Here is a 25,365-nt window from a genome sequence, read left to right as displayed (position 1 = left end):
TTGCAGCAGTTGTGTTCAAGTTCAATACTACATCATCGTGGTGTGTTCAAGGAACCTCAATTAAAGTTCAAAACAGAGGCGTCACTAGTTTTGAAAGACAGGTAGATGCTCTAATTATTCTCCACTAATGATCATTTTTCTATTTACCTTATTTTACCTTTACTTATTTTACCATCTATTTACCTTTTACTTACTTCTTTTACCTTCTATATTCATTATTTTATCTACCTTCTGTTTACCTTTTAATTATCTTTAATACCTTTTACTTCTTGTACCTTCAACATACCTTCTTTTACATTTGATGTTATTTGAATGACCTTGTTTTACTCTTTTATCGTCTATATTCCTTCTTGTACCTTTACATTTATCCTTTTTACCCTTTATTTACTCATTTCACATTTAGTTGACCTTATTTTTCTTTTTATTTACCTTCTTTTATCTTTTTCACCTTTTTCTTTTAGCTTCTATACTCCTTCTTTTACCTTTTTATTTGCCCCATTTTACCTTTTATTTACCTATATCACCTGTTATTGACTTATTTACCTTCAATTTACCTTCTTTTCAATTGTATTCACCTTTTACCAGTTATTTACCTTCGTTTGCATTTTTCTTATCTTCTTTTACCTATTGTATACCCTCTTTTCCTTTTCTTTACATTTCTTTACCTATTATTTACCTTATTTTACCTTTTTTTTATCTTGTTTTGCTTGTTTAACCTTCTTTTGCCTTATTTTGTTGTCTAGTATTTAACTTTTTTACATTCTATTTAACTTCTTTTACCTTCAATTGACCTTTAAAAAAAAAATTGTACCTTTTATTTATCTTCTTTTGTGTTCTATATTACTTGTTTTACCTTTTTTATTTAACTTATTTTTTTTACCTTTTATTCACCTTCTTTTACCTTTTTTTTTTAAACCTTCTACTTACCTTCTTTTATTTACTTAGTAAGGTTTTTACATGTGTTTTAAAAAGCTACTTTCAAGTCAATAAGGAGGTATTTAGTGCATGTAAATATGTGGGCTCTTCAGGAGTGTAATAATGATAATAAAGAAGCAATATTAAACATAATCTGATTTAGGGCCACCCAATTTGACGGGCCAGCCCTGGTAAGGCCTGTGGAATGTGGCATGTCGCTGAAGAAGAGGAACTATCAGTTATTCAATAGTTGACGCACAATGATGAAAAACTCCTGTCTTCCGCAGGGGATCGAACAACCTTCACAACGCTGGTGGTCGTGTTTGTGGCTTTGGGAGTTCTTCTCGCCATCGGCGGCCTTTTATCTGTCACTCCTCATGGAATGTTTTCTTGCAAAAAGAGCAGCTATATTAGTGGACGACCCACGTCTGGTCCCGTATGATTTTGTCCCCCATAGCTTTATAATGAATGCTTTAGGTCGAAGGGGTGTGACCTATACAGCTTGCTCATAAGTCCTACTCATGCACTTCTTTGTTTACATGACTGAGATTGTATTCTTCTACCCTACTGTGCCACAGTTGGCTGCATGCGTGTTTTTGCAACCCTCAAAATCCAACGCCTTCATCAACACTAATAGAAATCATTTGTCAACTGTCACAGCCACATTTTTTAAATAACATTTAAACATGCTTAACATTGATAATAGTGCGCACATAAGTCAGGCGCAGTCTACACAATTATTCAATTGACTTGCCTCTTAAAGGCAATTGGAGTGCAGTACTTGTTTGTGACCAGCTGAGGCACTGTTCATTCACTCTGACTAGTTCGCTGTCTAGGGAAGAACAACATAACATTACACAATAATAATATGGGCTGCTCGCATTGCAGCAGGCCCATAATGACAACTCTATGGCACAACTTCTCAGGGCTGCATTGCTCTGCTCGGTTCACCACTGGCATGGAAACAGGAGTTCAGAACACTACAAATATAGTAGTTGGTTGTGAATTATCCCAATAATTGATCTATTTTATGCGTGGGTTCCCTCCGGGTACTCCGGCTTCCTCCCACCTCCAAAGACATGCACCTGGGGATAGGCCCCTCCCACCTCCAAAGACATGCACCTGGAGATAGGCCCCTCCCACCTCCAAAGACATGCACCTGGAGATAGGCCCCTCCCACCTCCAAAGACATGCACCTGGGGATAGGTTGATTGACCACACTCAATTGGCCCTAGTGTGTGAATGTGAGTGTGAATGTTGTCTATCTGTGTTGGCCCTGTGATGAGGTGGCGACTTGTCCAGGGTGTACCCCGCCTTCCGCCCGATTGTAGCTGAGATAGGCTCCAGCGCCCCCCGCGACCCCGAAGGGAATAAGTGGTAGAAAATGGGGGTGGGGTAATTATATTGCACTGCAAGCAGCCCATATTATTATTGCTCATACTTGGACTTTTATTATTATAGTTCCGCACATTTCCTTTTTTACGATTAATACAAGACGAATCGGCCAACAAACCCCCCACGTGTGTGTTACACCGTCGGAATGGTCTCGCTCGCGCCGACAGCGGTACTTTAAGTTGGGAACATTTCGCGTCACCATGCCAACGCTACTCACAAATAAATGAATAAAACGGGCCAATTTAATGGGTACGTACCCTTTTAATGGACGACTGCTTTGAGACAAACGCCAAAAAGGCAAGATGACCTCCTCTTGTAGCTCAGCCATACTTTCACGGAGCTCGGTGCTTAACGTCTCATTTTGTTCACACACTTGTCTACTTTAACCATGGCTAAAAAAAAGATGTACGTCCTACTTTTGGTTTTGGCTGGATGTCCATCGCAAGGAAGGCTAGCTCTGTTGTTAATTTTGTACAGTTAAAGTAGCAATGATTGTCACACACACACACACTAGGTGTGGCCAAATGATTCTCTGCAATTGACCCATCACCCTTGATCACCTCCTGGGAGGTGAGGGGAGCAGTGTTAGTTACACCTAAAACTCACGGATTCGGACACTCGGCACCATCTAATTAGTACGGTGGCTTCAGACGACCCCCAACCAGAGGTCCAGGACACAGATAACAGGCCCATCAAAATTTCCGCGAACATTTTGTAGTAATTTTTATTGTTGTCCTAGCCATGTTGTACAGAGCAGCCTGAACACTCATGCATGCAACAAATGGCAGATTTGTTTAAGATATTCAGTTGCCTGGTTATTGTCAACTTGCCTTAGCAGTACATACTTGTCGCAAGGATGAGTATTGAATTACAGTTCTTTCCCATTATAAAACACTAGGGGTGTAACGGTACACAAAAATTTGGGTTCGGTACGTACTTCGGTTTAGAGGTCACGGTTCGGTTCATTTTCGGTACAGTAAGAAAACAACAAAATATACATTTTTGGGTTATTTATTTACCAAATTTGCAAAATCTTCCACCAAAAATATTTTTCTTAGTGTAATATTTGATGTGAAGTAATGGGAACCTTGGATAGGTCAATAATTCATAACAACATTGATTTTGATTCAATATTATGTTTTGAGCAATGACAGTTTGAAAGAAAAAAAAACAGCTTTGTTTTATTAGTCAACATTGCAACTTTTTCTAAATGACATTTCACCTTTAAGCTTTTTTATTTCACTTTTGTTATGTTTTTGTTTGTTTATTTGAATAGTATTTTTAGAATGTGCCGTGGGCCTTTAAAACATTAGCTGTGGGCCGACCATGGCCTCCGGGACACACTTTTGACACCCCTGCTATAGATAATAAAAAATGAAATGTGATAAATCTATGGATAAAAAGCAGAGCCTGGCGACGCATGCGCGTTTATCATAACTCTCTCTCTCTCTCTCTCTGCCCCTCCCTCACCAATGCTGCTGTTTGTTTTGTTTTTAACCCCTTCTTAACCCTGAGCGTACATTGAAAATACACGCAACCCTAACTCAAAATGCCGGACATTTGAGGCATTTAAGAAACTCCGCCCTGACAGCCCCGCAAAAGAGGACATGTCCGGTGAAAAGAGGACGTATGGTCAGTCTACCCTAGCTCGTTAGCTGCTAGCATGCCGTGTGTTGTGCCTCGGTGTGCATTGTTTACACAACGTGCGTTACGCTACTTAATATGTCCGTGTGGAAACTCGTTCGGTACACCTCCGAACCGAACCGGAACCCCTGTACCGAAACAGTTCAATACAAATACACGTACCGTTACACCCCTATAAAACACAATAATACAACACAATTTTGCAAACCAGTGTTAATACAATTCACAAAACCACACACCCAAACTGCAAAAAACCTCCTATAGCCTGCAAAATGCAACCAAAACGGCATATAGCATTGTCAATATCAAACTTTCACACCAAGTGGCACACACGTCATGCATATTACCAGATTTTTGTCTAACCAACTACACACTGTTGGGCATAATGTCAAGCACTCTCATCTTTAGTGTGCTTGCAGTAACACTAAAATAGTACAACTTGTAGAAAAGTCTTCAGATTGTTCACATGCCCAGACATATTTACAGATTGTACAGTACAGGCCAAAGGTTTGGACACACCGATCATTCCATGCAATGTTTTCTTTATTTACATTGCAGATTTTCACATCAAAACTATGAATGAACACATGTGGAGTTATGTACTTAACAAAAGAAGGTGAAATGACTGAAAACATGTTTGATATTCAAATAGCCACCCTTTGCTCTGATGACTGCTTTGCACACTCTCGGCATTCTCTCTATGAGCTTCAAGAGGTAGTCACCTGAAATGGTTTTCACTTCAAAAGTGCTTGAAGCTCATGGAGAGAATGCCAAGAGTGTGCAAAGCAGTAATCAGCAGAGGTGGGACCAAGTCATTGCTTTGCAAGTCACAAGTAAGTCTCAAGTCTTTGCCCTCAAGTCTCGAGTCAAGTCCCGAGTCAAGACAGGCAAGTCCCGAGTCAAGTCCAAAGTCAAGACTGGAAAGTCTCAAGTCGAGTCCCAAGTCCTGCATTTTGAGTTTCGAGTCCTTTCAAGTCCTTTTAACCACAGACTAATATTTTTACACAGATTGTGTATGCTTTTAAAACGCTGTATTTATTTATTAAAACAAGTGCATTTGAAATTGCAGGAAAAAAAATAGTGCTGACATTGCAATTCATAATAGCACTATTAACCAGTCATTTTAATAGTTTAAACAATTTTAAACATTTAACTCATTCCTTTCCAGAATAAACACATTTGCAAAAACAAACATTAACATACTATTGGTTGTATTTTATGAAAATAATATTACCACAGAGTTGAGAAGGAGCAAAGATCTTCAATATTTGTATGTGAAAATCACAAATAAATCTTCTGGGGGAGGATGACACCCCTAAAACACAATTCACCAGCCGCCACTGATTATGATGCATTCTCATTTTAGGCAAAATATAAGACAATACTTTCTTAACAGTATAATTCTAACCAGGAATGAGTCTTCAAATAACAATATTCAAATACTAACATTGTTGGGTAAGACAGCATTTGGTTTTATTCTGAATGTAGTGAAACAAATTGGTGGTTTTAGCTGATATAAAGACTTTCAGGTGTTTATATATGTTTAAGTATTTGGCAGACGCTTTTATCCAAAGCGACATACATAAAAAATACATATAAAACAATCACTGTAAACATGATCATTTAAGGGAAGAATGTAATACAAAATATCAATACAAAGTGTCAAGACAGAATAAACTCTCTGCTGCTGCAGCAACAGAGTTACAGTCTATAGGTCTCTAAGATATATAGATATCTAATGTATTCATACATTGTTTATGTAGGACATACGCATGTATATATAACCTAATCATATTGTTTCTTCAATTTAAAAATAGCTTACCGTTTTTTCCCTCTTCTCTGGGATTATATTCCCAGTTTTGATCTCGGACGTCTGGTCACTTATAGCGTATAAGAATATTATATTACTGTTAAGCAAACTATGAATAATAAAACTCGCCAAAACATGTGTCCGTTATCATAGCTACACGTATGACAAAAAACCGCGTGAAAATGAGTGGTATTCAGTGAGGTAAAATGAATTAAATGCGCTGACAGTTCATTGCTCCTGCCAAATGAATTGCACTGAGTGGAGCGGATCACCACTCCAAGATGGCGGCCCCGCGTCTCGTCTGCGCCAGTAGACAGTAGCGCTCGATGCTGCGTACCCTTATAAGATGTCTATGGTTATGACGTTAGCAGTGAGTTTACAGCCTCACTGATTTAACTACACAGCAAATAAAAGTCATGTTACTTAGCCAATAAACGTTAGCTTACATTCAAAACTTACCCTTCTTTGTGCAACTTCAAATGTCGAATGAAGTTGGAAGTTGTTGCGTCTCCGTCTGTAATATTCCAACTGCGTGATTTGCATACGCAATTCGTTTTTTGTTGACCAAGTCGTAGTTTTTATACCCGAACGAAACCAACTTTGGCATAATTGTTTCTCACTGCCGCATTGTTTGACAACTCATGTTCGGTGGTTGTCCTGCAATTGGATTGGATGAGAGCTGTGGGATGAAAACAACGTAGATCTAATTTGATTGGCTGTTGTACTGAGAGCACACACGCTGACAAGCAGCACACACGCTGATAGACAGACACACACGTATAAAATGAAAGATACGGAGCGCTCCCAAATAACTTTTTAAGCTTTGGGTTTTGGGGAAAGTAGCAAGTCATGTCAAGTCAAAAGGCTCAAGTCCAAGTGAAGTCACAAGTCATTGATGTTAAAGTCTAAGTCGAGTTGCAAGTCTCTTTACATTTTGTCAAGTCGAGTCTAAAGTCATCAAATTCATGACTCGAGTCTGACTCGAGTCCAAGTCATGTGACTCGAGTCCACAGCTCTGGTAATCAGAGCATAAGAAGTTCAAGACCTCCAAATGTGGTCCTCAAAAACAACACCTGAGATGCATGTTGCCATCAAACAGCCTTGATGTTATAAGTACAATACTTACAGGACTGGCACATTCAACTTAATGGCAAAGACTGCTTCCTGACTACAGCAACACACTTAGGACAAACTCAAATTAATGCATAGGAGACTCAGATGTGTAAAAAAACCAAACGAGATAACAACTGGACAGCCCAGTTATTATAAGCGCAGTGTTAAATGATTATTAAATTGAACATTTATTACCACATGAACACACAAAAAGGTACTGGAAATTGGTACCGTTGAGCACCAATATGGTATCCCTTTAGGAATGTCCGATAATTGCTTTTTGCCGATATTCGATAGTCCAACTCTTTAATTACCGATACCGATATCAACCGATATATGCAGTCGTGGAATTAACACATTATTATGCCTAATTTGGACAACCAGGTATGGTGAAGATAAGGTACTTTTAAAAAAATTAGTAAAATAATATAAATAAATTAAAAACATTTTCTTGAATAAAAAAGAAAGTAAAACAATATAAAAACAGTTACATAGAAACTAGTAATGAATGAAAATTAGTAAAATGAAGTGTTAAAGGTTAGTACTATTAGTGGAGCAGCAGCACGCACAATCATGTGTGCTTACGGACTGTATCCCTTGCAGACTGTATTGATATATATTGATATATAATGTAGGAAGCAGAATATTAATAACAGAAAGAAACAACCCTTTTGTGTGAATGAGTGTAAATGGGGGAGGGAGGGAGGGAGGTTTTTTGGTTTGGTGCACTAATTGTAAGTGTATCTTGTGTTTTTTATGTTGATTTAATTAAAAAAAAAAAAAAAAACGATACCGATAATAAAAAAACCGATACCGATAATTTCCGATATTACATTTTAACGCATATATCGGCCGATAATATCGGCAGGCCGATATTATCGGACATCTCTAATTCCCTTGTATTGGTTCAAGTGTGAAAGGTACCTGGCCCCAGCTGCCAACACCTTTCATTTGTACTTCTATGGTTATCATCACGCATTTCCGTCCTCTTCGGTACCGTGCAGTGGTGGCAGCTGTTTTGTACGACTTTTTAAAAATGTTCCCCCAGTTTTTCACTTTGAGTTTTAAGGTCCCAAGTTTTTTAATGCATGCTGCTGCATCTTCTTCTTCTTCTGTGAAGGTGCTTTATGAAGCACAAGCAATGAATTGCACTGAGAGTCCTATTTTATATCAACATGTTCAAACTTGCTAAATATGAGCTATTAAAATGGACAAAACAATGACAAACGTTGACTTTTTGAGTGAGGTAAATCACACGGATCTTTACATTCCGTTCCCGTCGACTTCAGGTGACGACGGCACTGTACGCTCAGCCTGCGTTGCCATGACAACCTGGCTCCGGGAGGCTTCCGCTCATTTTCATAGCGGACAAACCCGCGCAGGAGTTGAAGTGCATAAAGTGCTTTCGCCGAGGCCGGGTTATGTACGGCGTGCAATTTGAGTTTTGCAGCTGCGCACGCTATAAATAACAGCAGAGAAGCATCGGATTACGCGTGCAGCTGATAGGCTGCTGCGTGCAGCTGATAGGCTGCTGCGTGCAGCTGATAGGCTCACAGTGTGAGTCCGGCAGACAACAGCGACTCATCTGGCCTGCTGAGAACTCATCCAGGTCAAATGTCACTGGACGCAAAAATGTAAGCGGCAATGACAAATACAAAAGCAGTGAAGTTGTCAGGTTGTGTAAATGGTAAATAAAAAGAGAATACAACAAATCCTTTTCAACTTATATTCAATTGAATAGACGGCAAAGACAAGATATTTCATGTTCACACTGAGAAACTTCTTTTTTTTTTGTCAAATAATCATGAACTTAGAATTGAATGGCAGCAACATGTTTCAAAAAAGGCATTTTTACCAGTGTGTTACATGGCCTTTCCTTTTAACAACACTCAGTAAAGGTTTGGGAAGTGAGGAGACACATTTTTGAAGTGGAATTCTTTCCCATTCTTGCTTGATGTACAGCTTAAGTTGTTCAACAGTCTCCCTTCTCATATTTTAGCTGCCACACATTTTCAATGTCTGGACTACAGGCAGGCCAGTCTAGTACCCGCACTCTTTTACTACACTGTTGTAACACGTGGCTTGGCATCATCTTGCTGAAATAAGCAGGGGCGTCCATGGTAACGTTGCTTGGATGCCAACATATGTTGCTCCAAAAGCTGTATGTACCTTTCAGCATTAATGGTGCCTTCACAGATGTGTAAGTTACCCATGTCTTGGCCACTAATACACCCCCATACCATCACACATGCTGCCTTTTACACTTTCACCCTAGAACAATCCGGATGGTTATTTTCCTCTTTGGTCCACAGTTTCCAAAAACAATATGAAATGTGGACTCGTCAGACCACAGAACACTTTTCCACTTTGCATCAGTCCATCTTAGATGAGCTCAGGCCCAGCGAAGCCGGCAGCATTTCTGGGTGTTGTTGATAAATGGCTTTGGCTTTGCCTAGTTTATAGTTTTAATTGCACTTACAGATGTAGTAACCAACTGTAGTTACTGACGGTGGTTTTCTGAAGTGTTCCTAAGCCCATGTGGTGATATCCTTTACACACTGATGTGGCTTTGTGATGCAGTACCGCCTGAGGGATCCAGGTGTGTAATATCATGGCTTACGTGCAGTGATTTCTCCACATTCTCTGAACCTTTTGATGATATTACGGAGCGTAGATGGTGAAATCCCTAAATTCCTTGTTGAGAAATGTTGTTCTTCAACAATTTGCTCAGGCATTTGTTGACAAAGTGGTGACCCTCGCCCCGTCCTTGTTTGTGAATGACTGAGCATTTCATGGAAGCTGCTTTTATACCCAATCATGGCACCCACCTGTTCCCAATTATTCACCTGTGGGATGTTCCAAATAAGTCTTTGATGAGCATTCCTCAACTTTATCACTCTTTTTTGCCACTTGTGCCAGCTTTTTTGAAACATGTTGCAGGCATCAAATTCCAAATGAGCTAATATTTGCCAAAAATAAGAAAGTTTCTCAGTGTGAACATGAAATCTCTTGTCTTTGCAGTCTATTCAATTGAATATAAGTTGAAAAGGATTTGTTGTATTCTCTTTTTATTTAGCATTTGCACAACGTAACAACTTCACTAGTTTTGGGGTTTGTAATACATGGCGATAATCGGTGTGAATCCAGAATTGAATTATCCCCCCTAGAATGGGAATAGGATGGAATCGTGGGGTTGCCCAAAAATTGCCACCTCTGCTAAACACCCAGCAATCATGTCTTCAAGGTGAGTAGTTTAACTTTATTTATGATTTCTTTATTACAAAATGTTAAAACCTCTGTTCTTTTACATTCCCAATATGTCCCCTTGAGTACCCCAACCCTGCCACCCCCCCACTCCTAAGTCAGCTGGGATGAAGGGGGCCCTTGTGTTCCACCAGCATTGTTCCCTGCAGAGTTTGCCAAGCTTGTGCAACTTGGGCTTTTCCTTTCGCCGGGATCCTTCCTTGACGTTCCGCCGCAGCAATGGAGTTTGTGCAAGTGATGGTGTGGACTCTGTGCGTGATTTCCTCAGGTGAGATGTTGTCTTATCCACTTCTATTGTCTCAACGCCAGCTTTTCTTTTCGCCGGAATTTTACACCGTGCTAATGAGCGGCAGTCACGCGAAAGCTCAGTGTGCGTGGGTGGCATCTGGTATAGTAGTCATATAACATACTTTTTCATGAGCTTTGCTCCCCTAACAGCAGCAGGTGTCAACACAACAACAGGAATGATCTTCATGCTTTATCAAGGCTCCAAAATCATGCCAACTTTTTACTTTGTGAACACTTGCTTTGGCACATTTTAGTTGCAACTCGTGACCTTTTCAAATGGCTCAACTTGGAAACAGCGCCCTCGGGTGGTGTGTTGGATTGATACACCCAGCACTAATGAAATAACAAAGATGTCATTTAAGCTGTGCGTTTCTCACCTAGGCCTTCAGTCGTGTCCTACTTAGTCCCACTTCACCTCTCCAAATAGCATGAATGATGTCACCGCATGGATACTACTGGAGATACTTGCACACTACTGGCCATTAAAGCCCCTCAACAGTGTACACAACCCTCTATATTTCTGCAAATGTAACCGACTCTCAGGATAAGTGGAATGTGTTGATGTTGGAATGATTTGACAAGGTTGAAAAATGTGGGACTTGTGCAACTTGGAAAAACGGCCTATTCATTTCAATGGGAACTTCCTGGAATTTTGGGAAAAGTGAGATTTTTTTGAAAATGATTAGGAGCATGAATGAGATGAATTGGTTGGCGTTGGATTTGTTTAAATCGCTCAAGAAATGTTGAACCAGTAACAGTTTTTAATTGAGAAATTCCTGGAATTTCGAGAAAACCGGGAATTTGTCTAGTTCCTAAACCAACTTGTTTTTTGTCCTGAATATGAGGAGTGTTTTGACGGTGGAACGGTTGAAATGGGTTGAAAAATGTGAAAGGAATATTGGAACTTAAGAAGGGTGGAAATAGGTTACCAAAAAACAGGAATTCCTGGAAATTTGTTGAATGAAAAATGCTAGTTTGAATGTCCAGGATGAGTGGAATGTGTTGAAGGTGGAATATGTTGAAGAATGTGGGAATTGTGGGAGTTTGAAAAATGGCCAATTCATTTTGAATTTGGGAAAATGCAAAAAAAAAAAAAGGAATTATGGGAAATCCGGGAAGTTGTTTTTAGAATTGTTGAAGTACAGCACACCATTCCTGAACAGGCTGGATATTTTGGAGTTGGAACAGTTTGAATCAGATGAAAAATATGGAAGTTCTGGAACTTTGAAGAGTGTCCCATTGATTTCAATGGGAATTTCAGAAAAATTGGGAATTTCGGGAAAAGCTGGAATTTTTTAAAAAATGGTATAAAAAATTTGAATGGTCTGAATGAGTTGAAATTGTTGGTGTTCAAATTTTTCTAATTGGTGGAGAAATGTTCAAGTAGTAACATGTTGAATCGGGAAATGGTATTACGGAATTCCTGGAATTTCAGGAAAACCGGGAATTTTTCCAGTTCAAAAAACAACTTTGTTTTTGTTGTTGTGATTAATGTTTGGAATGTTTGGACGGTGGAACGGTTGAAGTGGGTTGACTTATGGAAAATCCTGGAATTTTTTGGAACTTGGAAAAATGACAGGTTGAATTTCCAGGATGGTGAAATGTGTTGAAGGTGGAATGCTTTGAATAGGTTGAAAAATGTGGAAATGGTGGAAGTTTGAAAAATGGCCAATTCATTTTGAATGGGAAAAATGTCCCTGGAATTCTGGGAAATCTGGGAATTTTTGGAATTTGTCAAGGGAAAGCAAATCAATAAACCTGCTTCAGCAATTAAAACATATCTTACGTGGTACTGTCACATTTAAAAGAATTGTATAAAACAAATGTAACATGAAAACATTCAGAAATAATATATTTGAACTCACGATTTGTAGAACCCATTCGACGCCGTATATGCAAGAGGTACCACTCGTATATGCAAGAGGTACCACTCGTATATGCAAGAGGTACCACTCGTATATGCAAGAGGTACCACTCGTACATGCAAGAGGTACCGCTCGTACATGCAAGAGGTACCGCTCGTACATGCAAGAGGTACCACTCGTATAAGCCAGTGGTACCACTCGTACATGCAAGAGGTACCACTCGTACATGCAAGAGGTACCACTCGTATATGCAAGAGGTACCACTCGTACATGCAAGAGGTACCGCTCGTACATGCAAGAGGTACCACTCGTATAAGCCAGTGGTACCACTCGTACATGCAAGAGGTACCACTCGTACATGCAAGAGGTACCACTCGTACATGCAAGAGGTACCACTCGTAGTCGCTTGATTCCTGTAAAAGTCGCAGGCAAAAGTGACTTTGTCTCACAAGATGTAGTTTGTTTTAAGTATCCTTCTTACAAATATATATCTGCCACCTGTTAAGTATCCTCCTTCTTACAAATATATATCTGCCACCTACTCAACATTTTATTCTCCTTCTTTGTGAGTACCGGCAAGTTTTCTTGGCTCCGGTGCCACTTCCTGTTTTTGCAACTTGTGATTGGATACTCACTTGGAACTCCCAAAGTATCCAATCACAGCGTGAGGCCAGCTGGAAGGCCTTACTGACAACAACTGGTGATCTGATTGGCTATGGCAACTGTCTATCAACTGTATGTGCCCGTTCACTTCCAGTGCACACACATTGTTGATTCTGAAGGCAGATTTCATACAGCATGGCAACATAAGCTAGCTGAATTCTGATTGGATAAAAACTGTATAACCTAAAAACAACACTGGAAGGAGCATAATATGACATGAAGAGAATATGAATACTTTTGTTTAAGGAAAGTAAATAAAAATAATGTTATCTTTAATTATGATGATGATTGTGACTGTGGAAAAAACCATCCGGGTTTACCCCAACAAGAAACCCTGGATGACCAGCCAAGTCCGCACACTCCTCAGGGCCCGCGACGCAGCCTTCAGGTCAGGGGACAGGGCACTGTACAGTGCTGCTAGAGCCGACCTGAAGAGAGGGATTAAAAAAGCAAAGGCGGACCACAGGAGGTGCATAGAGTCCCATCTGTCCAGCAATAACTCACGGGAGGTGTGGCGGGGCATTCATGACATCCCGAACTACAGAGGCTGCAATGTGACAACTGCGGATCAGAGTGCGACACTGGCAGAGGAGCTTAACTGTTTCTTTGCCCGTTTCGATACCCCCCAGCGACACTCATCTGCTCCAGCCCTGCTCCCGCCCCCACCGGGCTCCGGCACCACTCCACTCACTGTACAGGAGCACAGTGTCAGACGAGTGCTCCTGGCTGTGAACCCCAGGAAGGCTGCCGGACCAGACAGAGTACCTGGAAAGGTGCTCAGGGCGTGCGCCCACCAGCTCGCTCCCCCCCTCACCAGGATCTTCAACATCTACCTGGCTCAGGTAGTCATCCCATCCTGCCTGAAGTCATCTACAATAATCCCGGTGCCGAAGAAGTCTCCCATCACCAGCCTGAATGATTACCGACCAGTGGCCCTCACTCCGGTAATCATGAAGTGCTTCGAGAGACTGGTTCTCCAGCACATCAAGCACCATATCCCTCCAGACTTTGACCCCCACCAGTTCGCATACCGGGCGAACAGATCCACAGAGGACGCCATCGCTGTTGCTCTCCACTCTGCTCTGAACCACCTGGAGCAGCAGCAGAGCTACGTCCGGATGCTCTCTGTGGATTATAGTTCTGCCTTCAATACAATAATCCCGGACAGACTCTGCAATAAACTGGACACTCTTGGCCTCCCCCCTCTCACAAACGCCTGGATAAGGGACTTCCTAACGGACCGACCCCAGAATGTGAGACTTGGCCCCCACCTCTCATCCACCCGCATGCTGAGCATCGGCTCCCCACAGGGCTGTGTGCTGAGCCCCCTCCTCTACTGCCTCTACACCCATGACTGCAGTCCAGCCCACAGTGACAACCTTATCGTCAAGTTTGCTGACGATACCACAGTGGTCGGGCTCATCTCCAGGGGTGACGAGGCTGCCTAAAGGGAGGAGGTCCTGAAGCTGACGGCCTGGTCTTCGGAGAACAACCTCGCTCTCAACACCAGCAAGACCAGAGAGATCATCGTCGACTTCAGGAGGAGCAGCACCGACCCTGCCCCCCTCTACATCAACGGCGAGCGTGTGGAGGGGGTCCACACCTTCAGGTACCTTGGAGTCCACATCTCTAACGACTTCTCCTGGACAGTCAACACCACATCAATCATCAAGAAGGCTCAGCAGCGGCTACACTTCCTGAGAGTCCTCGAGAAGTACAACCTGAAGCCTGACCTGCTGCTGACCTTCTACCGCTCGTCCATCGAGAGCCTGCTGACCTACTGTATTACAGTATGGTACGGCAGCTGCACTGCAGCAGACAGGGAGAGGCTGCAAAGAGTGGTCAAGACGGATCAAAAGATCATCGGCCGCCCTCTCCCCTCTCTGATGGACATCTACACCTCCCGCTGCCTCAACAGAGCCAGTGCCATCATCAAGGACAGCACCCACCCTGGCTCTGACCTGTTCCACCTGCTGCCCTCTGGGAAGCGTTACAGGAGCATTAAAACCAAGACGAACAGGCTAAAAAACAGCTTCTTCCCCAGGGCCATAACCACCCTGAACAGACTTCCCCATTGACCCTCATAACTGCCTTCTCTTCGGTGCAATAACCCATTCCACCAACCACCCTGTTTCATGTAGATATTAATGTACATATTCATTTCACCCTCTGTATAGAGTGTACACTTGTTTTATCGCACTGTATGGAATGGCCTCAATCTCGTTACCCTGCGTAATGACAATAAAGCTGATTCTGATTCTGATTCTGATTCTGATTTGTGGTTATGTTAGGCCAGCAGAGAAGGTCTTGCTGGCACTGGATTGAATTAATGGTAGCGTTCATTATTTTGTGCCACTTCTTCTACCTTAATAACTACTCTTTGTCCCAGCAGCATCAGGGGACGGTTGCTCCTTAATCCTCAAGCCCCCCAGAGTGGTGGTGGGCTTCGGCCAGCCCGTGTCGGTCAGTTGCGAGGCCGCCCGGCCCGTGCGGGTGCTGGGCTGGGAGTCGGCCGTCAGCGCGGCGCACACCCAGCAGGGCCCGAGCGTGCAGTGGAAGGTGGACAGCCTCATCGACTGGATTGACGAGCCCATCTGTTACGGCGTCTTCTTCACCACGCCACGCCAGTGCGAGGAGAAGCTCAACCTCGTCCTCTACAGTGAGACATCTCCTCTGCTTGTTTCTCTTCTTCTTACCACACCTTATTGTCTTGACCCCGCAGATTCTTCTTACCACACCTTATTGTCTTGTGCCCGCAGATTCTTCTTACCACACCTTATTGTCTTGTGCCCGCAGATTTTTCTTACCACACCTTATTGTCTTGTGCCCGCAGATTCTTCTTACCACACCTTATTGTCTTGTCCTCACAGAGACCCCAGACAGTGTCACCATCAGGACGGTGAACCACACTTGTTTCTCTTCTTCTTACCACACCTTATTGTCTTGTCCTCGCAGAGAGCCCAGACAGTGTCACCATCAGGACGGTGAACCACACTTGTTTCTCTTCTTCTTACCACACCTTATTGTCTTGTCCTCGCAGAGACCCCAGATAGTGTCACCTTCAGGACCCTCAACCACACTTGTTTCTCTTCTTCTTACCACACCTTATTGTCTTGTCCCCGCAGAGAGCCCAGATAGTGTCACCTTCAGGACCCTCAACCACACTTGTTTCTCTTCTTCTTACCACACCTTATTGTCTTGTGCCCGCAGAGACCCCAGACAGTGTCACCATCAGGACGGTGAACCACACTTGTTTCTCTTCTTCTTCCCACACCTTATTGTCTTGTCCTCACAGAGACCCCAGACAGTGTCACCATCAGGATGGTGAACCACACTTCTTCTTACTACACCTTATTGTCTTGTCCTCGCAGAGAGCCCAGACAGTGTCACCATCAGGACGGTGAACCACACTTGTTTCTCTTCTTCTTACCACACCTTATTGTCTTGTCCTCGCAGAGAGCCCAGACAGTATCACCATCAGGACGGTGAACCTTCTCTTCTTCTTACCACACCTTATTGTCTTGTCCTCGCAGAGACCCCAGATAGTGTCACCTTCAGGACCCTCAACCACACTTGTTTCTCTTCTTCTTACCACACCTTATTGTCTTGTCCCCGCAGAGAGCCCAGATAGTGTCACCTTCAGGACCCTCAACCACACTTGTTTCTCTTCTTCTTACCACACCTTATTGTCTTGTGCCCGCAGAGACCCCAGACAGTGTCACCATCAGGACGGTGAACCACACTTGTTTCTCTTCTTCTTACCACACCTTATTGTCTTGTCCTCACAGAGACCCCAGACAGTGTCACCATCAGGACGGTGAACCACACTTCTTCTTACTACACCTTATTGTCTTGTCCTCGCAGAGAGCCCAGACAGTGTCACCATCAGGACGGTGAACCACAGCGGCCCCATGCAGGAGGGCAAGGAATACCAGCTGCTCTGCGAGGTGCAGAACGTCGCTCCCGTCCAGTACCTCAACTTGAGGTGGTACAGAGGCCCCACCCAGGTGTACAACCGCTCCTTTTCTGACCTCACGTCTGCCTCGCCGGTGCAAGTGTCCTCCGTCCTGGTCATCACGCCCACCAAAGCCGACAACGGTGCACGCTACAGCTGTGTAGCAGAGCTGGAACTGGGACCGGAGGGACCGCAACCGCCTCTGGCTGTCACCTCGCAGACCCTGAGAGCTTCTGTGCACTGTGAGTCTGACATGCTCTCACTCCAAACCATATCAAGAGCTATATTTGGCCCGGAGCATATTCAACTAATTATTAGTATTAAGGACGTGCCGATCGATCAACCACCACTCACTGGCAGACAATTTTCCTGATTCCATTATTATCAAACAGTGTGGGTGGGGAGTGTTTCCACGGAGTGTGAAATGTGGGTGTCAGGGACAGACGAGATTTACAACAAAGTTCTAAAGCTTAGTGATATATCACATATATCAGATTGTAGGTGGAGTTTTTTACCTTTCATGTTCATATTTTGCTGTGTTTGTTGCATTTTTGTTGCGTTTCGCTTGATTGTAAAATATGTGGACGGAGAGAGGGTGTGACGTTCATACGGTGTCAATATTCAGTGTTTTATCCTTCATAGTTAATATTGTAACATTCTTTATTTTCTTTTTTTTTGTCCTGTCAATCTTCTCAGACAAATCAAATAGTAGATGTAGATGCCCATATCGGCTGTTCACATTTACTTTACACAAGAGACGTGTGGGATACTTCTCTTGTTGCCTTATTTGTATTTGACCTTATTAAATGTATTTATATTATCATTTGGTGCAGCCGGGCAGGAGCAGGAGGGGATAGAAAGAGAAAAAAAGGAAGACAGAGGGGGAAATTGTGGGGACAAGAGGGGGATTAGACAGAGAGACAAAAACAACAACAACAGAACAACATCAGCAAATAGGATATGTACAAATATGATAGTAAAAGTGATAGCAAAGAAGCAGTTAGTGAAATAAATAATACAGAAATGACAATGAGCATTATTACACTACAAATGGAGCAATACAAATACCAACAGAAATATCACTATTGATAATGAATAATAACAACTACCTTTATTATCAACAATACATATATGTAATAATAACTTCAATTACAAAAGAAAGCAGATAAATGGAGGGAAAGAAATAGAAGCCAACGATATTAACCTTGTAGATTGTTATAGTAACAATAGGTTAAGCTTTGCCAGTGTGCTATGTGTTCCAGTTTACCGTAGGGCAACAACAACCTTATTTTTTGTCCTGATTAAGAGGAATGTTTTGACGGTGGGACGGTTGAAGTGGGTAGAAAAATGTGGAAGGAGGAGTCGCCAGAAAAAAGGCTGGAAATAGGGCTTTGAAAAAGCAGGAATTATGGAAAATCCTGGAATTGTTTTGAAAGTGGAAAAATGATAGTTTGAATGTCTAGAATGGTGGAATGTGTTGAAGGTGGAATGCTTTGAATAGGTTGAAACATGTGCAAGTTTGAAAAATGGTCAATTCATTTTGAATGGGAAAAATGTCCCGGAAAACCTGGAATTTTGGGAAATCTGGTCATTTCTGGAATTTGTCAAGGGAAAGCCTGCGATTACCGAAAAGGCTGAACAGTTTGAAGTTGGAACGCTTTGAATCGGCTGAAAAATGTGGAAGGTAGAGAGCGCCAAAATCTGGAGAAGAAGAATAAGTAGTTGAATAAATAGATGGATTTTGCTGTATAAAACCATATGTGTGAATGTTTTGGAGCATTCACACAATAATAATAATAATAAATAGATGGATTTTGCTGTATAAAACCATATGTGTGAATGTTTTGGAGCATTCACACAATAATAATAATAATAAATAGATTATTTTGCTGTATAAAACCATATGTGTGAATGTTTTGGAGCATTCACACAATAATAATAATAATAAATAGATTATTTTGCTGTATAAAACCATATGTGTGAATGTTTTGGAGCATTCACACAATAATAATAAGAATAAATAGATTATTTTGCTGTATAAAACCATATGTGTGAATGTTTTGGAGCATTCACACAATAATAATAAGAATAAATAGATTATTTTGCTGTATAAAACCATATGTGTGAATGTTTTGGAGCATTCACACAATAATAACAATAATAATAATAAATAGATTATTTTGATGTATAAAACCATATGTGTGAATGTTTTGGAGCATTCACACAATAATAATAATAATAAATAGATTATTTTGCTGCATAAAACCATATGTGTGAATGTTTTGGAGCATTCCCACAATAATAATAATAATAATAAATAGATTATTTTGCTGTATAAAACCATATGTGTGAATGTTTTGGAGCATTCACACAATAATAATAATAATAAATAGATTATTTTGTTGTATAAAACCATATGTGTGAATGTTTTGGAGCATTCACACAATAATAATAATAAGAAGAATAAATAGATTATTTTGTTGCATAAAACCATATGTGTGAATGTTTTGGAGCATTCACACAATAATAATAATAATAAATAGATTATTTTGCTGCATAAAACCATATGTGTGAATGTTTTGGAGCATTCCCACAATAATAATAATAATAAATAGATTATTTTGCTGTATAAAACCATATGTGTGAATGTTTTGGAGCATTCACACAATAATAATAATAATAAATAGATTATTTTGCTGTATAAAACCATACGTGTGAATGTTTTGGAGCATTCACACAATAATAATAATAATAAATAGATTATTTTGTTGTATAAAACCATATGTGTGAATGTTTTGGAGCATTCCCACAATAATAATAATAATAATAAATAGATTATTTTGCTGTATAAAACCATATGTGTGAATGTTTTGGAGCATTCACACAATAATAATAATAACAATAAATAGATTATTTTGCTGTATAAAACCATATGTGTGAATGTTTTGGAGCATTCACACAATAATAATAATAATAAATATATTATTTTGTTGTATAAAACCATATGTGTGAATGTTTTGGAGCATTCACACAATAATAACAATAATAATAATAAATAGATTATTTTGCTGTATAAAACCATATGTGTGAATGTTTTGGAGCATTCACACAATAATAATAATAATAAATAGATTATTTTGCTGCATAAAACCATATGTGTGAATGTTTTGGAGCATTCCCACAATAATAATAATAATAATAAATACATTATTTTGCTGTATAAAACCATATGTGTGAATGTTTTGGAGCATTCACACAATAATAATAATAATAATAAATAGATTATTTTGTTGTATAAAACCATATGTGTGAATGTTTTGGAGCATTCACACAATAATAATAATAATAAATAGATTATTTTGCTGCATAAAACCATATGTGTGAATGTTTTGGAGCATTCCCACAATAATAATAATAATAATAAATAGATTATTTTGCTGTATAAAACCATATGTGTGAATGTTTTGGAGCATTCCCACAATAATAATAATAATAAATAGATTATTTTGCTGTATAAAACCATATGTGTGAATGTTTTGGAGCATTCCCACAATAATAATAATAATAAATAGATTATTTTGCTGTATAAAACCATATGTGTGAATGTTTTGGAGCATTCCCACAATAATAATAACAATAAATAGATTATTTTGTTGTATAAAACCATATGTGTGAATGTTTTGGAGCATTCCCACAATAATAATAATAATAAATAGATTATTTTGTTGTATAAAACCATATGTGTGAATGTTTTGGAGCATTCCCACAATAATAATAATAATAAATAGATTATTTTGTTGTATAAAACCATATGTGTGAATGTTTTGGAGCATTCACACAATAATAATAATAATAATAAATAGATTATTTTGCTGTATAAAAGCATATGTGTGAATGTTTTGGAGCATTCCCACAATAATAATAATAATAAATAGATTATTTTGCTGTATAAAACCATATGTGTGAATGTTTTGGAGCATTCCCACAATAATAATAATAATAATAATAAATAGATTATTTTGCTGTACAAAACCATATGTGTGAATGTTTTGGAGCATTCCCACAATAATAATAATAATAAATAGATTATTTTGCTGTATAAAACCATATGTGTGAATGTTTTGGAGCATTCCCACAATAATAATAATAATAAATAGATTATTTTGTTGTATAAAACCATATGTGTGAATGTTTTGGAGCATTCCCACAATAATAATAATAATAAATATATTATTTTGTTGTATAAAACCATATGTGTGAATGTTTTGGAGCATTCACACAATAATAATAATAATAATAATAAATACATTATTTTGCTGTATAAAACCATATGTGTGAATGTTTTGGAGCATTCCCACAATAATAATAATAATAAATAGATTATTTTGCTGTATAAAACCATATGTGTGAATGTTTTCGAGCATTCCCACAATAATAATAATAATAAATAGATTATTTTGCTGTATAAAACCATATGTGTGAATGTTTTGGAGCATTCCCACAATAATAAGTTCTGGTCTAGAGAAGTATCAGTGTGGCCAATATAATGATGTGTTTCTTCTCCCCACCACAGTCCCTCCAGTGTTCCAAAGTCCTGGAGCAGAAAGTGTGGACTTGACAGACGGTGGTGAAGTGACACTAAACTGCAGCGCCGCAGGAAACCCAGAACCCGCCTACAGCTGGTGGGCCCCCCAGGCCCTGCAGGAGCTGAGAGAGGAGGGCCACGCTGTGCTGGCCTCCTCCTCCTTGCTGCCAGGAACCTACACCTGCACCGCCTCCAACACCCTGGGCAAGAAGAGCAAGCATTTCACCGTCCGAGCCAAGGAGGTGTAAAGGTGCGCTCTTTAAATCAGGACACACTGAGAGGAGAGGAGACATTCTAAGATGAATAACATTTTCCCTCCAACAGTGACAATTGACTCCAATAAAAGCACCACCTCAAATACACACCTCCCTCATTGTGTCCCCTTCACGCTGTAATATATCTTTTACTAGGACATCTTTACCTAAACACACTGCCAGCAAAGCACACCTGCCATCTGTAAAGCTGCCGTTGACAAACGATAGCGATGCTTCAGAGCAAACGCTGCGAAGAAATTGGACAGAAAATTCTACTATTTTTGTATTATTGTAGCAAAATTATTCACAAACGTGTATCTCAATCTGTGCATGTGTACTCCAATTTGTGTGTGTGTGTGTGTGTGTGTGTGTGTGTGTGTATCAATCCTAGTGTGTGTGTGTGTGTGTTCAGATCCACGTACGTGTTTGAAGTTGTCTGTTTATCCACAATCACAAAGAACCCTCAAATATTTGGACTCGGGGGCCACATTGAGAGACAAAGTGTGTCTGGGGGGGCCAATATGTATGTGTGTATAAATGATATATACACATTTGGATGTACAGTATGTGTGTATAAATGATATATACACATTTATATGTACAGCAGGCCTGGCCCTAACCAATCTGGCGCCCTAGGCAAGATTTTAGGTGCCCCCCCCCCCCCACATCGGCAGTGAAGTGTATATACTCACAAGAAACCGAATAGCTTTGTCTTTGACCTTTTTTTTTACTTAAAGAAAGCAAATTAACATATTATATGAGAATGTTATGTTATGATTATCTTTAACCGAATCACAGCAGTGCTCAAATTAAAAAACAGCATTCCCTCTCATGTGATATTGCTTAATTAACATTAATGATGTGCACTTTAACAACTAGGCTTACAACTATACCTAATATATAAAGGGGTGGAAAAGTGACTATTACCTGCAGGGCAAACATTAGCTAACCAGAAAGCAATAACAATGTAAACAAAAAACACCTGCTTATACAAATGTCCCTGAGGAATGTAAGGTGGGAGTACTGTAATTACCTAACGTTACATTATTATTTTCCATAACAATTTAGCCCCCTCCACAATATTAACCCGACGTTAAAACAAAACTAGCTATTTATTGATTAGCAATTGCCGAATCATGTAACATTAGCTTAATGCTAAAAAGCCAGGTTACTATCACATTCTGTAACAGACAAATAATTTCATGTAGGCTAACGTTACCTACCTGCTACCTCTGTCTTTTTCTCCTTTCTCCTCCTCTTCTTTTCTCTTTTTTCTTCCCTGGGCACCTGACAGTTTTGGCCGTTTTGACATCTTGTGTTGAGTTTTTGATGTGGTAAGAGTCATGATACGGGAAGGGAGGGGGCGCACCGTGCGGGGGGATGGGGGGGCGGCGTAATGTTGTAACAAATAATATTTCTATTAAATAGGCTTTACTTTGCATTTTAATTAACGTGGGATTATTTTTTGTATTTAGAAATAATAGTACCAACTTTTTTTTTTCCTTTTTCTCTCCAACATTTGTGGCACTGGCGTGGCGCCCCCTGATGGACGGCGCCCTTAGCATTTGCCTATACGGCCTATGCCACGGGCCGGCCCTGATGTACAGTATGTGTGTATAAATGATATATACACATTTAGATGTACAGTATATGTGTTTGGCTCCCTTCTTTTCAGGAACACTAATACCAAAAGTCCCAATGTCCCATAGAGTTCTACAAAAGTTGTGACAGACCACCTCAAAAGAACGGAATGGAATTTTACAGTTTTTTACTGAATGGGACACCCAAAATGTACATGAAAATAAAGAAAGTGGGATTTACAATATTAACTATGAACAATAAAACAGTGAATATTAACAACATATGAACATCTTTTACTTCTCAGAGCAGCTCCTCCATAGTTGTGTATCTTTTACAATCAATCAAAACACAACAAAAATGTAACAAACAAACAAGTGTAATAAACAGCTACAATATGATATATTATCAGGTAAAAATGTGCTTCCACATGTGTTTGTCTCTGAAAACCCTCTGCTTTGTTCCTGGTCTGAGCTGCTGTCACCTACATTACTGGAATAACTCCTAGAACACTCAAAAGTGCAGATTTCAACCATTGAAATACTTTCTATAGTCGAAGACATCACTGCACATCATAATGGCAAATACACTTTGGATGTTAAAGGTGTACAAAAATGATGTAGAACATCTGGCGGGCCGGATTGAAAATCTTAACGGGCCGCATGTGGCCCGCGGACCCTATTTTGCCCAGGTCGGCTCAACTTACATGACTTTTGCCACACTTCTGCCGTGATTGGTTTGAGTGAGCGCATCCAGATAGGTGAGCGTGTAATACAACGTGTGCGCGTGCTTTCAGACTTCCCGAATGCAGCTGAGATAGGCTCCAGCACCCCCCGCGACCCCGAAAGGGACAAGCGGTAGAAAATGGATGGATGTGTGTAACACAACGTAACTGAGCTGTGACTACATTTAACCAACCACGGAAGACATGATGGCTTAGATCACAGGTGTCAAACTCAAGGCCCGGGGGCCACATCAGTTTATTTGGGCCTGGAAATAACATGTATCAATAAAGTACTGTAACTTTTCTTACTAAATGTATTCTTTCATTCTATTGTGGGAGAAATAAAAATATATGTACTCATGTAATTGCAAATTATATTAACTTAAATATTGTCTAATTATGCAAGAACATTCAAACCATTTTTTAAATAGAAATAAATACTAATAATAATGATTTCAAAGCAAGTTATCCATCAAATTGTGCAATGTAAAAGTAGCTATAGATTTCATGGTCAAATTGTGAAATTTACTGTGCTTTTTACAGCATTTTTCTCTAAATGAAATAAACTGTACATTAAATAATAACTACAGCAACGGCCTTTAAGCATAAGAGTTGTGTGATAATTTATGTATACAATTATTCTAACAGCTATTCTTTCGACTTTACAGTGTTTCAAAAGCCTAACTGATGTTCCAAGGGTTCAATGTACTGTAAATATTGTTAAGTTGAAAACTTGTTTTGGTTTTAATTATATAGAACAGTGAAAACGTTTGTTGTTGTCATTAACCTCCCGAAAATATAGCACACGCTGCAATAATATGAAAAGCCAAGTGGTGTCGCTGTTACACATCCAGACAACTTTATTGTGCGTCACGTGACGAAAACATTGCAAAGGCGGAAGTCCAGCGAGCTGTGACACCGGAAGTCTCCTCCAGCGTACGTGATTATCAATATATATATATTTATATATATTTTACTCAGCAATGCCACAAAAAGACCCGTGTCAAAAGCAAGCCTGTGCAATCCAGGCGTGTTTACAAGGTAGGGCATGTGTTGTACGTGTAGTAAGTCTAATTGTGGCTTTGAACCTTTTCTCCTGGGCCGCAGCTAACAAGTACGCGGAGGTCATGTGCGTGGATGTCATCCATCACATGCGGGAGTGCTGCAGAATACACGCCGAACACTCTGCATGCTGCTCCGGCTTTAAACACACGCCGGCAGGAGCTTTTAAAGACTCGGGGTTAACAGAAGTGTAAAAAAAAAGGATCGATCATGTGCATCAACAAGTCTACCCGCTCTTCTTACACTTCAA

The 25,365-nt window shown here is 40.1% G+C and overlaps 2 protein-coding genes across 3 annotated transcripts in view; both read left to right on the top strand.

Annotated features, from left to right (window-relative positions):
• Positions 1–8,358, top strand: part of LOC133651745 (carcinoembryonic antigen-related cell adhesion molecule 5-like) — a 17,151-nt gene extending 8,793 nt beyond the window's left edge. Inside the window, exon 5 of the mRNA XM_062049838.1 lies at positions 1,203–8,358. Coding sequence (XP_061905822.1) covers positions 1,203–1,357 — 155 coding nt within the window. The 3' untranslated portion in view covers positions 1,358–8,358. The remainder of the gene's footprint in view (positions 1–1,202) is intronic.
• A 1,565-nt stretch (positions 8,359–9,923) lies between these two features.
• On the top strand, positions 9,924–23,679 carry LOC133651404 (hemicentin-2-like). Of its 2 annotated transcripts, none has more exons than XM_062049347.1 (4): positions 9,924–10,409; positions 15,347–15,616; positions 16,822–17,154; positions 21,486–23,679. In XM_062049347.1, the coding sequence occupies exons 1-4, from the start codon at positions 10,361–10,363 to the stop codon at positions 21,743–21,745; spliced, it is 912 nt and encodes a 303-aa protein (XP_061905331.1). In that variant the 5' UTR covers positions 9,924–10,360; the 3' UTR covers positions 21,746–23,679. The 2 variants fall into 2 exon arrangements, with proteins under 2 accessions (XP_061905331.1, XP_061905332.1); XM_062049348.1 differs by having other exon boundaries at positions 9,928–10,409; positions 15,350–15,616; positions 21,486–23,658.
• Positions 23,680–25,365: the final 1,686 nt, after the last annotated feature.

The sequence above is a fragment of the Entelurus aequoreus genome, linkage group LG06, assembly GCF_033978785.1.
Source record: "Entelurus aequoreus isolate RoL-2023_Sb linkage group LG06, RoL_Eaeq_v1.1, whole genome shotgun sequence".
NCBI classification, from domain to species: Eukaryota; Metazoa; Chordata; class Actinopteri; order Syngnathiformes; family Syngnathidae; genus Entelurus; species Entelurus aequoreus.
Note: the sequence above shows the minus strand (reverse complement) of the source record. Positions and strands in the feature narration are given on the sequence as shown.

Excerpts from the sequence above, each read along its gene's own strand:
- LOC133651404 (XM_062049347.1), top strand. The coding sequence starts at position 10,361 with ATGGAGTTTGTGCAAGTGATGGTGTGGACTCTGTGCGTGATTTCCTCA. Across the intron at positions 10,410-15,346 it reads TCTGTGCGTGATTTCCTCAG|CAGCATCAGGGGACGGTTGC; the intron begins GTGAGATGTTGT and ends TCTTTGTCCCAG. Across the intron at positions 15,617-16,821 it reads GCTCAACCTCGTCCTCTACA|AGAGCCCAGACAGTGTCACC; the intron begins GTGAGACATCTC and ends TTGTCCTCGCAG.